This window comes from Anarrhichthys ocellatus, unplaced genomic scaffold (assembly GCF_004355925.1).
Source record: "Anarrhichthys ocellatus isolate YVR2014 unplaced genomic scaffold, GSC_Weel_1.0 scaffold18, whole genome shotgun sequence".
In the NCBI taxonomy this organism is placed as follows: Eukaryota; Metazoa; Chordata; class Actinopteri; order Perciformes; family Anarhichadidae; genus Anarrhichthys; species Anarrhichthys ocellatus.
The window spans coordinates 6,067,599-6,081,963 of record NW_022280048.1 but is presented as its reverse complement, the minus strand read 5'-3'; the positions used below and the strand labels follow the sequence as shown (position 1 = coordinate 6,081,963).

General features: G+C 40.1%; 1 protein-coding gene across 2 annotated transcripts; it reads right to left on the bottom strand.

Moving 5' to 3' along the window:
* Positions 1 to 1,054: 1,054 nt before the first annotated feature.
* Positions 1,055 to 7,644, bottom strand: spns3 (SPNS lysolipid transporter 3, sphingosine-1-phosphate (putative)). 2 transcript variants are annotated; one of them, XM_031857555.1, is made up of 13 exons: positions 7,504 to 7,644; positions 6,368 to 6,599; positions 6,214 to 6,279; positions 5,797 to 5,933; positions 5,276 to 5,427; positions 4,129 to 4,195; positions 3,909 to 4,051; positions 3,523 to 3,675; positions 3,235 to 3,424; positions 2,779 to 2,844; positions 2,588 to 2,686; positions 2,284 to 2,455; positions 1,055 to 1,376 (listed from the first exon to the last, which is right to left on the bottom strand). In XM_031857555.1, exons 2-13 carry the CDS (start codon positions 6,576 to 6,578, stop codon positions 1,276 to 1,278), a joined length of 1,557 nt encoding a protein of 518 aa, XP_031713415.1. In that variant the 5' UTR covers positions 6,579 to 6,599; positions 7,504 to 7,644; the 3' UTR covers positions 1,055 to 1,275. The 2 variants fall into 2 exon arrangements, with proteins under 2 accessions (XP_031713415.1, XP_031713414.1); XM_031857554.1 differs by lacking the exon at positions 1,055 to 1,376 and having other exon boundaries at positions 1,383 to 2,455.
* Positions 7,645 to 14,365: the final 6,721 nt, after the last annotated feature.

The window sequence follows — 14,365 nt, the reverse complement described above, 5'->3', positions numbered from 1 at the left end:
AGGCCTCTGAATTGGAGGTATTGTTTCTGTTTACCAAAATTGAGTAGCTGTGGCTACATCCGCACGACCACGTTTCCATTTTGAAACGCAGATGTTTTGCTACGTATGCCTAGCGTCGACACGACTCCGGAGTATTAGAGCACCTTAAACAAAGGAGTTTGAAAACACGACCAATGCAGAGTAAGTTTGAAAACTCCGGGGTTGTGTTGTAGTGTGGACAGGCACTGAACCGGAGACCTTTGAAAACAATGACGTAGACACTCGTGTTTGCTGCTTTATTGGGTCTTAGCAGTCATGAAGTGTCCTTCCCTGATTCGTCACGCCGCCGGAGGAAAACATACAACTACATTCAACATGGACAACAGATCTAGAGTTGTCTGTACTAGCAGCAATTGCGCAGTTAAATTCCGCATTTTATACTACTACTTGTGCCAATATGCGGAGGAAGCAAGCTGTTATTGGAGCAATTAGCGAGCACATATCCAGTGGCACTATCAGCCCTACAACATAGCAGACGTTTGAAGTCCCCGTTTGCGGCTATGAGGAGGGCGACGTACACAAAATAAAGGATTTTACTTTTCTTATCAATGTTTATTTTTTTCTGCACAACTATTGTGAAGTTCACAAAGAAACGGTAAACGAACAAAACCATAAATGCTCTCCAGTGTGACGGGGACTTTCAGCCACCCGGTAGCGCTACTAGTGTGAAACCGAAGGGAAACGAGGGAGAGACGTGTGTTGACCAAATCTATTGACCCAGAATCTAGTAAACTTCGATTTGTAAGTATTTGTTTTAAAGTAAATTTGATGTGTGTGCGAGAGAGAGAAAGCGCAAGACCTGTCGCATTGTAACGTTTTTTTTTTCTAATGAAATTTGTTGGAGTATATAGAGGAAGATAATAGAGGAAGATCTGAAGTAACAAGAACTACCTTAATTATTAAGCAGTACTATAATACTGCTTAATTTCTCTAACTAAGCAACCAATCGACTTTCTGGTTACACTGTCACGCGCATGCCCAGTGCACGTGGATAATCATATGATATTTGTTTTCAGGCTAGTATGGGCGGAAATCATTTCGAAAACGATGCTGAAACGCCTGTGTGAACGGAAAACGTTTTCGTTTTAAAACCCTGGTACGAATAGAGGGTGCTGTGTGTTGTACAGTTAACAAGTCTTTGCATCTGTCATCAGTGTGTGGTTGTAAAGTGATAAAAAGGGATCTTTTCAAGTTAACTCCAACAACCTGTTGTCAAAAGTAGTTTTTAACTTAACTTCAGATATTTACAGATACATTATTTGTATGGTTGCTTTTGTCCCCATTGCTCAGTTCTATTGGGGGCTCAGATGCAGCACCCTGCTGGGGTTGGGGATCTCCTGGAAACACACACACACACACAAACATGTTTAAACATTTGAAAATAATAGGACAGAGCACTCATTTTAATGACAAGGAAACTAAGTGACCAGGTATCGCTGTAGGCATGGCCGCTTCAAAATCGATTGACTGCCTGGGCCAAGTTTGCCATTGATGCACTGTGTGAGCAGTGCCTGGTCCTGAAAAGTTTGGAATATTTAAATTTGTACGTGCAAATAAAATGCCGCTCGGAAAACGCAAAGCGCAGCACAAAAGAGGAGCATGCGCCCGTACCACAGGAAGACAATGGTTTGGAGGGCGATGCGTTTCTAGCCATGCGTCTCGGTGTGATCAGGGCTTTAGGTGAGAACCAGCTCTTATCTGCTGAGGTGATGCCAACTATGTCGCCCTGTTGGTGCAGCTGCCTCACAAACCAGTAATTGTCAATTATTAACAATCTAATAGAATGGAGAGAATGAGGTAAACTCTGATCCAAACTAGAAAGACAATGCTATTTTTTTTTTAATCAAGTTTGGTCTTTCTCTGTTTCTGAGTTATAAGAAAAACTAGACTGCCAGTGTGTTACTGGGGCATGTGTTCAGATAAGGAGAATTTGGTGTTAACTGCATCAGGAGGAGTGCTATTTTGTAGTAAGAGACTTGAATAGAAGGCTATTGCTCAGGAAGGGCTCTCCAGCATGTGTGATAGTGGCATTAACAAGCAAACACGAGGGTGAGGACTTAATCATGTGCCAGTGTGTCATCCCCACAGAACTCCTGCATTACATTTCTCATTGAAACATTCTCAGAATATGTTGATTTTAGCAAGTAACCAAAGCTGAAAAAAAAGTTGTTCTGTTTGAGTCAGGGTTGTACGGTATCACCATTTGTAGAGAATAAAAGGCCAATAATGACCCATTTACAGTACCTTCAACCAATCGTGCAGCTGCCATTCTGTCTCCAGTAATGTAAATGGAAGTCATGAGGAAAAACAGTCCCCCCAGGATCCCAGCAAATGGGCAGACCAGGAGGCTGTACTTCAGACTAAGGAAGCTCCAATCGTGAGTCGCAGGTTTAGATTTGCGTATGGCGTCAGAGATCTATTGGCAAAGGTGGGAAGACAGCTTTATGATGCACAGAAAATATGGTTTACTCAAGCTCACAGAGGTACTATTGATGAAACAATACAGTTAAAATGAAGTTAACTGTGGGAACATGTAACTATATCTCACCACTCCTACTAAGTAAGGACTCCCAGCATCACCCAGGAGATGACAGACTGAAATCTGGAGAGCCTCAGCTGTGGCCCTTCTGGTTGGTATGACAACATACTGAAGTAAAAAATAGCACAAAAGAACCAGTTGGCTTCAAGTTTCAGCAGACTGTTTCATATTTTATTTTCACACACAGATTTCAAACTCACCAGCAGTATATCAGCCATGACAGCCCAGTTCAGTGATATCAAAACTCCACCAATGAAAATGAATACCTGAAATGAGACATTGAAGACACAGAGCAAAGGATTCATCAATTGATGTATTGTCAAAGCCACCCTACGAAGGAAACACATTTTGCCCGCTTGTATCTGTGATCAGAAGGATAAGTTAGGGGATCACCAAAGGTTGAGTGGGGCATATGTGTATGTACCAAATTTTACTGGATTCCACCTGATAGTTTTCAAGACATTAAACTGAAAAACTAAAATGTAATGACGGCGCTAGAGGTAATAATGTCAGGGGATCATCAAAGCCAGTAGGAGTCTGTACAAAATTGCATGGCAATCCATCCAATAGTTGTTGAGATATTTCAGTCTGAAATAAAGTAATGGAATCTCTAGAGCCATACATAAAAATAATCATTTCAGACATTTGTCTCTTACATAAGTTGCGGGAATGCTTGCTGATGCCAAAAAGATGGTGATAAAGAGGCAGGGGGCCGATCCCAGTAGGCCTACTGCACAGATGACTGGGTCCACATTTGTGACCCTGACACCAAACCATCTAGATAAACCACTGCCAAGACACGCTCCCAGAATGCCCGTCACCACCGTCACAGCACCGAAGATGTAACTGCACCGGGAGCAGAAGCAGACAGCATTGTGAAAACTCTGTAGCAATTTGGACATGATGGACATGAACGGCGATGCAGGTCAAAGGTCGTGCTTCACCTGTCTGTGTTGTTGCAGGGCTCCTTGAAGCACGGCGGTAGGAGTCCCTGACTGACCCGAGCTCTGGAAAGAAAAGTAGGCATCCAGAAAGCCATGGCTCCGGTGAGGAAGGCCGTAGCTGTCACTCCCAACGATGACCACACATAACTTTTGCTAAGATCAGAGGAAAAAAAACAAGATTTGTTAATATTAATCACAAATCATATCTCTGTGTACTTTAGGGACTAAGTATCACAGTATTAAGTAGAGCCTGGCCAATAAATCTAAATGTTGTCGAATATATCAGATGATATATTTTACACTCTTAATCAATACCTGTATTGGCCTCAAAAACACAGTATTAGCCAGGCTATAGTATTAATCCAGTATTAGTTTCCATGTCCTACTTTTTCAGAAGATACTTGAGGTCCTGCTTGTAAGAGCTCTCCCCTGTAACTCCCTCTCCGTTGGTTTCTGCAGCACCTCTGGGTGGGTTAGGGCATAAGAAGACCAGCAAGACAAGTCCCACTACACCCAAGATGGGAGTGATCTGATAACAGAAACATTTTGTAATATCTATCAGTGTTCAGCTAAGATTTACTTGACTGTTAATGAAAATGTTCTCACCCTGAGAGCCCAGCGCCAGTCTCCTGTTAGCGTAGCGACCCCTGCCCCTGTTATGTATCCAAGACCGCTGAAAATACACAGAATGGTAAAAACATATGAGTGATCATGAGGACATAAACAAGCCTAACAATAGGGTCCAGCTGTCCTGTGGAATTCACAGATTAAAAAGTATTTTCCTTGCATCTTTGATTTGACTTTGAACTGTTTAAAGGACATGATCCGGATGTTCTTGCTGAGTTAGATTTGATTTTGTTCATCATCCTTTTTACAACGTTGTTCGTCTTTCTCATCTTATTTTCCGGCAGCATTGTTGACCTCGCCACTCGAAAGTCTGTTTGTGAGTGAGTAAGTGAAGTTACTGAGAGATGAAGTTACACCATTTGTTGGGATGAAGGAAGATACATCATTGATCGATCGAGTTGGAGTAGGGTTGGGAGATATTTAAAAATGTTCCACCACAGGAACAGTGTGTTCGTCCAGCAGGTGCAGTTAGGCTGTGGGCCTAACTGCACCTGCTGGTACAACCTAACTGTGTGCCTTTGTAACTTGGTAAAAGAAAAATCTGTAAACATAACTATATTAATGTCAATAATCAAATAGTGACCAGGGCCCTATTCACCTCAACTGCAAAGTACCGGCTTTATTTGAAGCAGTTTTATATTAGAGGCCTTTATGTCTTATGTCACTCTGTTTAGATTAGAAATGTCATCATATTTTAGAATGAAGCTTCATTCTCTTCCGATCTAATCCTGTTTGCCTTGTTAAATTAACAGCATTATGCTGTTAATACAAACAATACTTTAATCAGTTTCTGTTTCAGTCACTGTGGATGTACAATGTGTGTTAACGTCCAAGACAAACTATATTTTGTAGTGCCGTACAAGTGCCACAAGATGGCAGTGGCTACATTTGAATTAAGCATCAGAAACGTGCCACTGTGTGTTCCTGGGTCCATCTCCAATTGAAAGCCATGTAGTGTTTCAGTGGACAGAAAGACTTTTTTGCACCGTTCACAATGTGTCGGAACAATTAATGCTTTTCAATTTGTATTCACGCAACAGTAGGCTTCGTGGTTTTTAGTTCATGGATTCAAATATGCAACAACAGCAACACACAGTTGTTGATTTAGATTGAGTTTGTTGCTAACCTTCCTACAGGGATACAGATGTAAAAGACACAGATCATGGCGCTACGTCGAGTCCCAACAAAGAGGTCACCAATGATGGTGGGAGCAATGGTGGAGTAGCTGGCCTCTCCTATCCCGACCATGGCTCGCAACAGCATCAGAAGCCAGAAGTACTGAAGAATGTAAGACAACAGCATTGAGGCAATTTAACAAGATTCAGCCACAAAGATCCTCTCAGTTTAACATATGACATTCCTATTGTTCTGTTGTTCTTCATGTTGAGGCCCATATTGTCCACTGGACAAATTCAATGTTAATCTTATGTAATATTTGCATACCGAATATTTGCTTTGCTTGTTTGTTGTTCAAAGGATAAGTTCCCTGGACCACAAACTCATTGCATTGCAAATCAATTTCCATTTGAGCAGTAAAAGCATGATGAAGTCAAATGATAAACCATAGCAGGAAGTGACATCTTGTGTTCTTTTCGCTTCTCATTTCTCACTTAGTGTAAAGTGTGAACACATCTATTTGTAACTCACCGACTCTGTGACAAAAGAGCTGCCGGCTGCAGTCACAAGCCACATAGTCAAACCACCAATCATGATGTATTTACGGTTGTAGCGGTCCCCAAGGTAACCAAAGAGAGGGGCCAACAGCAGAAAACTGCTGATGAAAACTGCAAGTGCATGGATAAGAATTAATTCCTTCCTCACAACGTGACACATTGACTCATTCTTTTATAATTAATGAAACCCACTTGTGAAACTTTTGTAAATTGTACTGCTGCAAGAAGGTGGGTAATAAACGGATAGGTCTTCTGTTGGCAATAACCAACAGTCAGTGCTCTGCAATTTACTTGCAGCACATGTTGCATAACTTCATCTGAAGTAATACAGGGTCAAATGCAGACCTTCAAAATATGTGTGAGTGTATGAGTGTTTTCTGCATCATCATACCTGTTTGTATGAGTGCAGCCATACTGTCACTTATGTCAAAGAATTTCTGAATGTTGGGAAGGACACCTGTATGACAATAAAAACAAGTCATGTGTGAGCCCATCCAATCAGAAACAGTCAATGGTGTTTGTTGAAACACAAGAGGTCTTCTCACCTGCTATTGTGTACCGTTCTGTGTAGTTGAGCAAGTTGATGTAGCAAAGCACAGCTACAGCGACGTAGGCACGTCTAGGTGATATGGCCGGTTTCTCCCTTTCCTCTGCCTTTGGTGTGAGCGATGAAAGGCTGTTCACAAAAGAGCCGTAACGTAGACCGGAGCCGGACCCCAGACTCCATCGAGGGAGACGTTCGTCTTTTGGCTCCATAGTGAGCAGCTCTTTCTTCACCTGGGAATTGAGAATGTGTGACCTAGTTTCAGAGTAATCCTTTAGCCTCTGCATTCTCACCAAAGATAATAATGCTTCAGTGTGTGCGCAGTAGTTTTATAAGACAACTCAATAAAGTTGCTCAGTGACAGCACTGAATTACACTCTTATTTAGAGTGGGGGAAACACAGTGGATGCAAATGACATCTCTTTAAAATATAGTCGGATTACATCACAGAACAACGAGTGACTGTTCCTGTTCCACTGGACATGGCTCATGCTGAGAAGTGCATTTCCTACAGTATGTGTTGCCTTTGAAGCCCCCTGCCCCACGAGTAGTGTCGTTTGGGGGAAGTCCATTAATGTGGTTTGTGGAAACACTTTAGAAATCGTCCTTATGACACAAAAGGCAACTTACACACAACTGTGTAAGAACACACCGTTGCAACTATATGTCAAAGAGTCAGAGGAAGGAGAAGGAGCGTTTCAGCTACTTTACGGTTCTTGCAACACCGTAGAACAGAAGAGGATGTGATTGTAGAAAGAGTTCAGATCTCATATGTTTAAGGAAAAGAGACAAAACTACTGGTGTACAATCCTATCAAATACTGTCCAATTAAAAACTACTGTATAAGATTATAAAGTAACAAGATAAGAAATGTAAAATACCTAACATTATAAACAAAAGCGTTTCAGTAGATCATTTTAAATGCGGTGTGAAAAGCACCGATGCATTCATGGTTAGAGCTAATGCAGCATCAACAATGACACAATTGTACATAATAATATTTTCTTAAACCGCATAGTGAAATAGTTGCACTCTCAAAGACATGGCAATCTTTTTTTTTACAAACATTCTGATACTGTTAAATATTCATATCATACAGGTATAAACCTTTAGATAAAAAATAATGTATAGACTCACCTGCTTGTCGGTATTATCTTGTTATTTTCTCACTTCATTCCATGTTTGCAGTTGTCAGAGGACGGGTTGCCTCTGAGGCTCTAGGAAGCTAACAGAGGCCTCAGCTCTAGCATGCCTCAAGAGATATTAAGTTAGTGAAGGGAACAGCCCTCTCTGGGTTGGTCATATGCTTTCACACACAGATCCTCACTGTGGTGCAATGCTGTAAACAAGCCACATAGTTGCATGCACCTCTTGTCTTCCTTTTGGGTTTTCATTCTTTCTTGTAGCAAGTAAGAAATGCTTCTGGCCTGATTCATTAAGGAGATGTAACAGCCTATCTCACTCAGCAGAAGGACAGAAGTGCTTAGTGTGCATGTGGGTGTCAGTTGTTCCACTGTAGTGACATGTGTTGTGACTTTCACCAGCGGTTGCAGTTCTGTCGTTTAAGCAGGAACTGTTTATGTATGTCGATTTTAAAAGAGTGATATTGCCCATTACAGTACACATTATGGCATTATGTCAGTCCAAATATTTGACGGATTATTGAAAGGTGATACTGCCTATCATCCACAGTAACTTGTGGCTTCTGTCATCAAATTCTAAGATGTGTATGCCCTTGGAACCTAGAAAGCTGCTACTTTCTTGTTGTTTTTCCTCATGTGTCAGCAAAACTGCAGTCTGAAACCCACACAGCTGTTTAATCGGTGACTCTGCTCTGGTAATTTGTGTTTTATTTGATTATACATTCCTAAATATAAAAATAATGTAGACATATTATAAAGCTGAATAGTCTTGACTGATGAGTGTGAATGAGTCGTGATATTAATCTGCCATAGACTTTTTCAAACTACTATTTTCTGTTGCAATGTTTGTCAGTGAAGCAGCTGACCTGAAGTAAACTTGGACCAAAGCTGTTGCCCTAGCAATAGAGTGGTAATGTAAAGGTCCATTATGAAAGATTTAAATCTACTATTACATAATAAGCACACAAACTGATCACTGATGTGTATTTTTTTACAACCACATAAGCTTATGCCAACATTTTTTTTATTCTGAACAACATTATTGTCAACGTGTCCTTCACCATATTCAGCTCTCCGAAGTGATCTTTAGAACAGTTCGAGAGCAATACTTCAACATTGTCAAATCAATTCCTCTTGTCTCAAGATCTGATCCCCCAAAATTGATGTTTTTGTCAGCAGGTTTGGAGAATCACTAAGACACACAGATGTCTCTTGGTGGCCCTCTAAAGACAGAAGAGTAAACACTTGATGGCCATAAAACCTGAAGCCTTTGTTCAGCTATACGATAAACATTACTATTTAACTTGGACATTGATACTGGACGTGAAGATGTTATAGCAGGCCAACATTTCTACAAAGGGACTGACCCTTTAAGGCCACACAGGGTTCATCTGTGTCCGCTAGTTTACGGGCACAGGCTCATTTACGAACAACACAGCTGAGTGTGGTCACCGCTCCACAAGAACTTGCGATCACAACGTACAAACGGAGTTCCTCATTCAGTCCTGCCAGAAGCGTCAAGTCCTTTCTCACCTTCAGATGAAGAAGTAACCACTGACATTAGTGTTAAATGAGAACATGGCAGTTAATATCATACTGTAAGAGATGAATAGAAATGTGTGAGACAAAAACTACAATTACCCAAACAATTGTGTAATAAATGACACAAAGCATTTTAATGCTATTCTATTTATTTTCTTTCTTTCTATTTCATGCTTTTACAAAATGTAGTTTTCATTAGTGTTGTGGTGATTTTTCCACATATTTGCTATTCATTGTTTTTATTACTATTATTGTTATTATTTGAAGAAGAAGTAGGCCACTGCTAATAGTAAGTACAACCAAAATAAATATTGGTATCAGTTATCACCATCTAGTGACTACTGTCAGCATTACAGTCAGCACTCAGATCCAATATCAACAATGGTCCAACATTAACATTTCAGGTTTTGGTTAAGATTGTGTTTTCCAAAAGCAACCTTTCAGGGACATAATGGCATGGTCAGGACCTGAATATTTGAGTGGGATTTGGTTGAAATGAGCTAGCTAACCTAATGTCAGAAATTTTAAGTTGCCTTCTTATACATACCTGGATCTGTTGCAGAGGCTGTTAAAAATTAAATTGCCACATTTTCATTGACAAATACATGTCCTTTGTTGTAGACATACACTTATAAAATATTCTTAAGTCTGAAGTGTCATGTAAATTGCCTGGCCCCAAAGCTATTATAAATATCCTCCACCAAAGAAGCTTTCAGCCAACTTACACTACAATTTAGACGACCTGTCGATTTGTTGATTCAATCGACAGATCTGTAAACGTTTCTCCACAAAGAATCGCACAGAAGCACCACTTCAAATCATTACGTTAACCAGAGATGTTCCCCCAAGTTTCTTGGAAATAAGTCATTCAGCATGAAAAAAAGCATTACATGTTCATAGACTAAGACTAAAACAAACGATTAGTGGACTAAGAGGGGGCAGCTCTACAGTAAATCAACACTTCATGTACATGAGGACTTGACGGCTGCAAACATCAACATTTTTAGGGCAGTTCTGCTGGACGTCCCAGTGAACATCTGTCGAACCAATTGTAGCTCATCAATGGAAGACAACCGGGATCTTGATGATAGCATGTTTTACAGTATTGCAGCTGTGCCATCTAGTGGACACTTTTAAAATACACTGAGGAGACAATAGACAGAATTCATCTATTTATTTACTTATTTGTTGTTTGAATATAAACATTGTTTGGACAACATACAGGGTTTTGAGACACTTCCTGATCCAATGAAGTGAGGAATGAAAGTGGAATTATGAGATGGATTTCCACCAAATGCTACAGTAAATACAGAGAATAGAGAATGAAACCCTCCATCTTGAACTCCATTATGTGCATATGTTGTGATCCAGACTGAGGCACCTCTGGTTCTCATTAGGACGCAGCAGCTGCATGCTGACTGGGACATTCACAGATGCAGAGGTTAATCTGATGATCCTCAACATGGATACTTGGGCAAATTCATGTCATTCTGCCGAGACATTATGGGCTAGTCTGAGTCCAGAGCTGGAACCCAAACCGGCCACATGAGTGTTGATGGTTGTCAGCAGAATTCCGTAGAATTATTAAGACAATTAAAACAAGTGGATGATAGGTATACACAACTGATCACAGCCATTTTAAGATTCGGATCGATACTGCACAGTGCTCCTGAATGGGAGGAAATATGTCAACAAACAAGTTATTTTTAAGTACTGTAAAATGTGAGTTTTCTCATTTTTCCTGCTGGGGGGAGCTTTTCTTTATCTGAATTGACAGTCTAATCAGAGAGGCTGTTGTATGCTCCACAGCCTGGGTGAACAGACAAACTGCTGATGGTCTTACTGTGTGGGTTAACAGGGTTTTCTGTGCCATTTGTGAAGCTGTAAAGTGACAAAAAGGAATATTTTCAAGTCAGTAGTTTTTAGCTTAACTTCAAACATTTACAGATGCATGGTTGCTTTTGTCCAGCTTTACTCAATTCTCCTGTTTCTCAGTTCCATGGGGGGCTCAGACGCAGGACTCTGCTGTAGTTGAGGATCTATACACACACACACACACACTCTCTCTCTTACTCACACACACACACACACACACAGACAATGTTCAGAGGGAACCGGCTCTTATCTGCTGAGGTCAACTCTGATTCAAACTAGAAAGACAAAGCTGTCTTTATCAGGTTTGGTCCATCTCTGTTTCTGAGTCAAGAGCAACAACTAGACTCTAGCTTCTTTACATTCTATTAGAATGTAAAGAAGTTACATTCTAATACAATGTAGCTTCTTTACATTCTATTAGAATGTAAAGAAGCTACATTCTAATACAATGTAGCTTCTTTACATTCTATTAGAATGTAAAGAAGTTACAGTGTTGCCTTTTCTTTTCTTTCCACAAGAACGTAATTTTGTCAGGTTGATAAAAAAATGTCACTTTACTTCCTGACATTATTGTTATTTTACTAGACTGTCAGTGTGTTACTGGCGCATGTGTGCAGATAAAGAGATTTTTGTCTTCACTGCATAAGGAGGAGTGCTATTTTGTAAATATAGTTTAACAAATAGCACTACAGGTAAGAGAAAAATATGTGTCTTTGATTTTGTGGTGAACTGTCCCTTTAACTCAGTGGTTCTCAAACTTTTTCTGTCACGCCCCACTTTGGAGGAAGAAAAATGTTCATGCCCCACCACCCCAACAAAATTGTAACAAAATGGTCCATGTTGAACTTTTATTGAAATAACATTTTGTGACTCCTCCGTCTGTGCTTTTTCAAATAATAGAATAAAGAAAATTGCAATCACTTTCAAGTAAACCAGATTGCTCCCTGAGACAAAAACAAATGAAATGTGCAATCGCTTTGTTAGAACAATGCAAATAAAGTTATATCTGTGCAAAAAATAACTAATATTTGGCAGAAAATAGCTTATTGTGGCAGCAATTCACCTGTTTTGCACTGAATATCTTTCTAAGATAATAACAATAAAGTGCAACCTGTGAAAAACTAAACAAAACAAGTTCAAATATTTGGCAATAAAGAGTTTTACTGCATGTCTTTTCAAAACAACGATAACGTGCAACCTGTGCAAAACTAAACAAAATGAGTGCAGATATGCTCACACATATCTGCAGGAAGCTGTCCTCACGTCTGTTTAGACCTCCACCTTTCTCCACTCACAGCTCAGCCCTGCGTCAAGCTGCGCTACACAAACAGCCTCCTCTCCCTGAAGCTCTTTGACCTCATCATCTCATCAGTATCATCTCATTCTACTTTGAGTTAAAACAAACAACCTGCAACCAGATGCGCCGGTGGTCTGGTTTAACGTTAACGAAACGTTGCATGTTTCATCACGTTACGTTTTTTCCGACTAAATCGTGATAATAGGCTCGTTCGTGTTGAACTGCGTCTCGCCTGGAAAGCAGACGAGAGCAGGCGGACGTAGAAAGGGGCGTTGACAAAAAACTGCGTTCAAATCGGACCGTTTTCAGCCGCCTGCTTCTTCTTCTTCTTCTTCTTCTTCTTCTTCTTCTTCTTCTTCTTCTTTTGCTTTTTTTGGCGGTTGGCAAACAGCTTTCGGGTGCATTACCGCCTCCCACTAATCTGGAGTGGACTAAGGACTCTAATACCACAACCAAACGAAAAGAAATACATATACATATATACACACACATACATATGTGTGTAAATAAATAAAGTTATGTATATAAAAATATATACTAAAATAGAAAAAATAAATAATAATTAATAATTATTTTTTTTCTCAAATTCTATTCATTAATCTGGTTGACTCTAAATATTCCAGAAACAGTTTTCAACATTTGTCACTAAAGCTTTTCTTTAGTAGCTACATTAATGATATTTTCCTCTCCAATCTCTCTTAGACCTTTTTTCAAAACTTCTCTCGCTGACTCGTACCTCTGACAGGACAATAAAACATGGTCCACGGTTTCTTCTTCTCCACAAAATTTACACTTTCCATTATTGTGCTTTCTAATAACATAGAGGGAACTGTTCAGACCAGTATGGCCATTCCTTAGTCTTGTCAATCATCTCCTCTTTTCTAGTTCGTCCACTAGACCCTGCTCCCAACCAATGGTTTATTTTTAAACAGATATCTTCCTTTACTCCCTTTATTACATTCATTCTGACATATCTTTTTGATTTGTCCCTTAATCACCACTTTAGCTTCTGACTTACTTATATTTACATTAACGTTATTTTTCCCACCTTCAAAGCCCTTTTTGCTGCTTTATCCGCCTTCTCATTGCCATCGACTCCAACATGGACCCACACAAAATGAACCGCTATCCGCATTTGATGGATTCTTAAAAATGATTGTAGTATTTCAAACAGTAAATCCTCTCTGCTTCTGGAGTGGCAACATGTCAAACTCGTTAGCACTGCACATGAGTCTGATGCAATCACCACTCTCTCTGGCCTGACGTCCTCTACCCACTGTAACGCAATAACTATATGGCCATCATCTCACATGCAAACACTGATAAATCATCACTGAGTCTCTTCCCACACTCCAAATGGAATTCTAGGATTACTGCTGCTGCTGCTATTCTACCAGTTTTAGGGTCTTTAGATCCATAAATCTGTATTTAATTGTGGTAGCCTAACTGATGTATGAATTGAAGATCTTACAGTTTCCCCCACGTTCATCTCTCTTCAGTTCATGGAGGCCAAGATCAATTCCAGGCTGTGGCAGTAACCAAAGTGGAACAGCTAAGCACAGCTGGAGAATAACTCCTATAACCTAATTCACTAGCCTTCTTCTGAACAACCCAACCAAAGCTCTGTGTTGGCCTGTTGTCATGTTCCCAGCATGGCTCAATTGCACTTATTGTTGGGTGGTTGTTATGTCCTTGTAAACTGACCCAATATGTCATCATGATCTGGATTCTTCTCAACTCCAACGGCATTTCCCCCATTTCTACCTGCAATGCCGGCACAGATGTTGTTTTAAAGACCCCACTACATATTCTTGACGCTTGTATTACATCCAGTTTTCCCAACAAGGTTTTAGACGCCGACCTATATGCCACACATTCATAGTCTAGAACTGATCTTGGCTAAGTGGAGCGCAGGGCCCTCCTTCAATCAGAGGAGCGGCGGTTTGATCCCTGGCTCCGCTATGAGCATGTCGATGTGTCCTTGAGCAAGACACTTAACCCTAAAATTGCTGGTCTTTAAGTTTGGATGTTTTTTTATATATTTAATTGTGTTATTATTATAATTAAAGATATAAGATTGGGCATATTTTAGTTCTTGGATGTCATATTTATTTAAACATTTATATAAATAAATATATGTGAA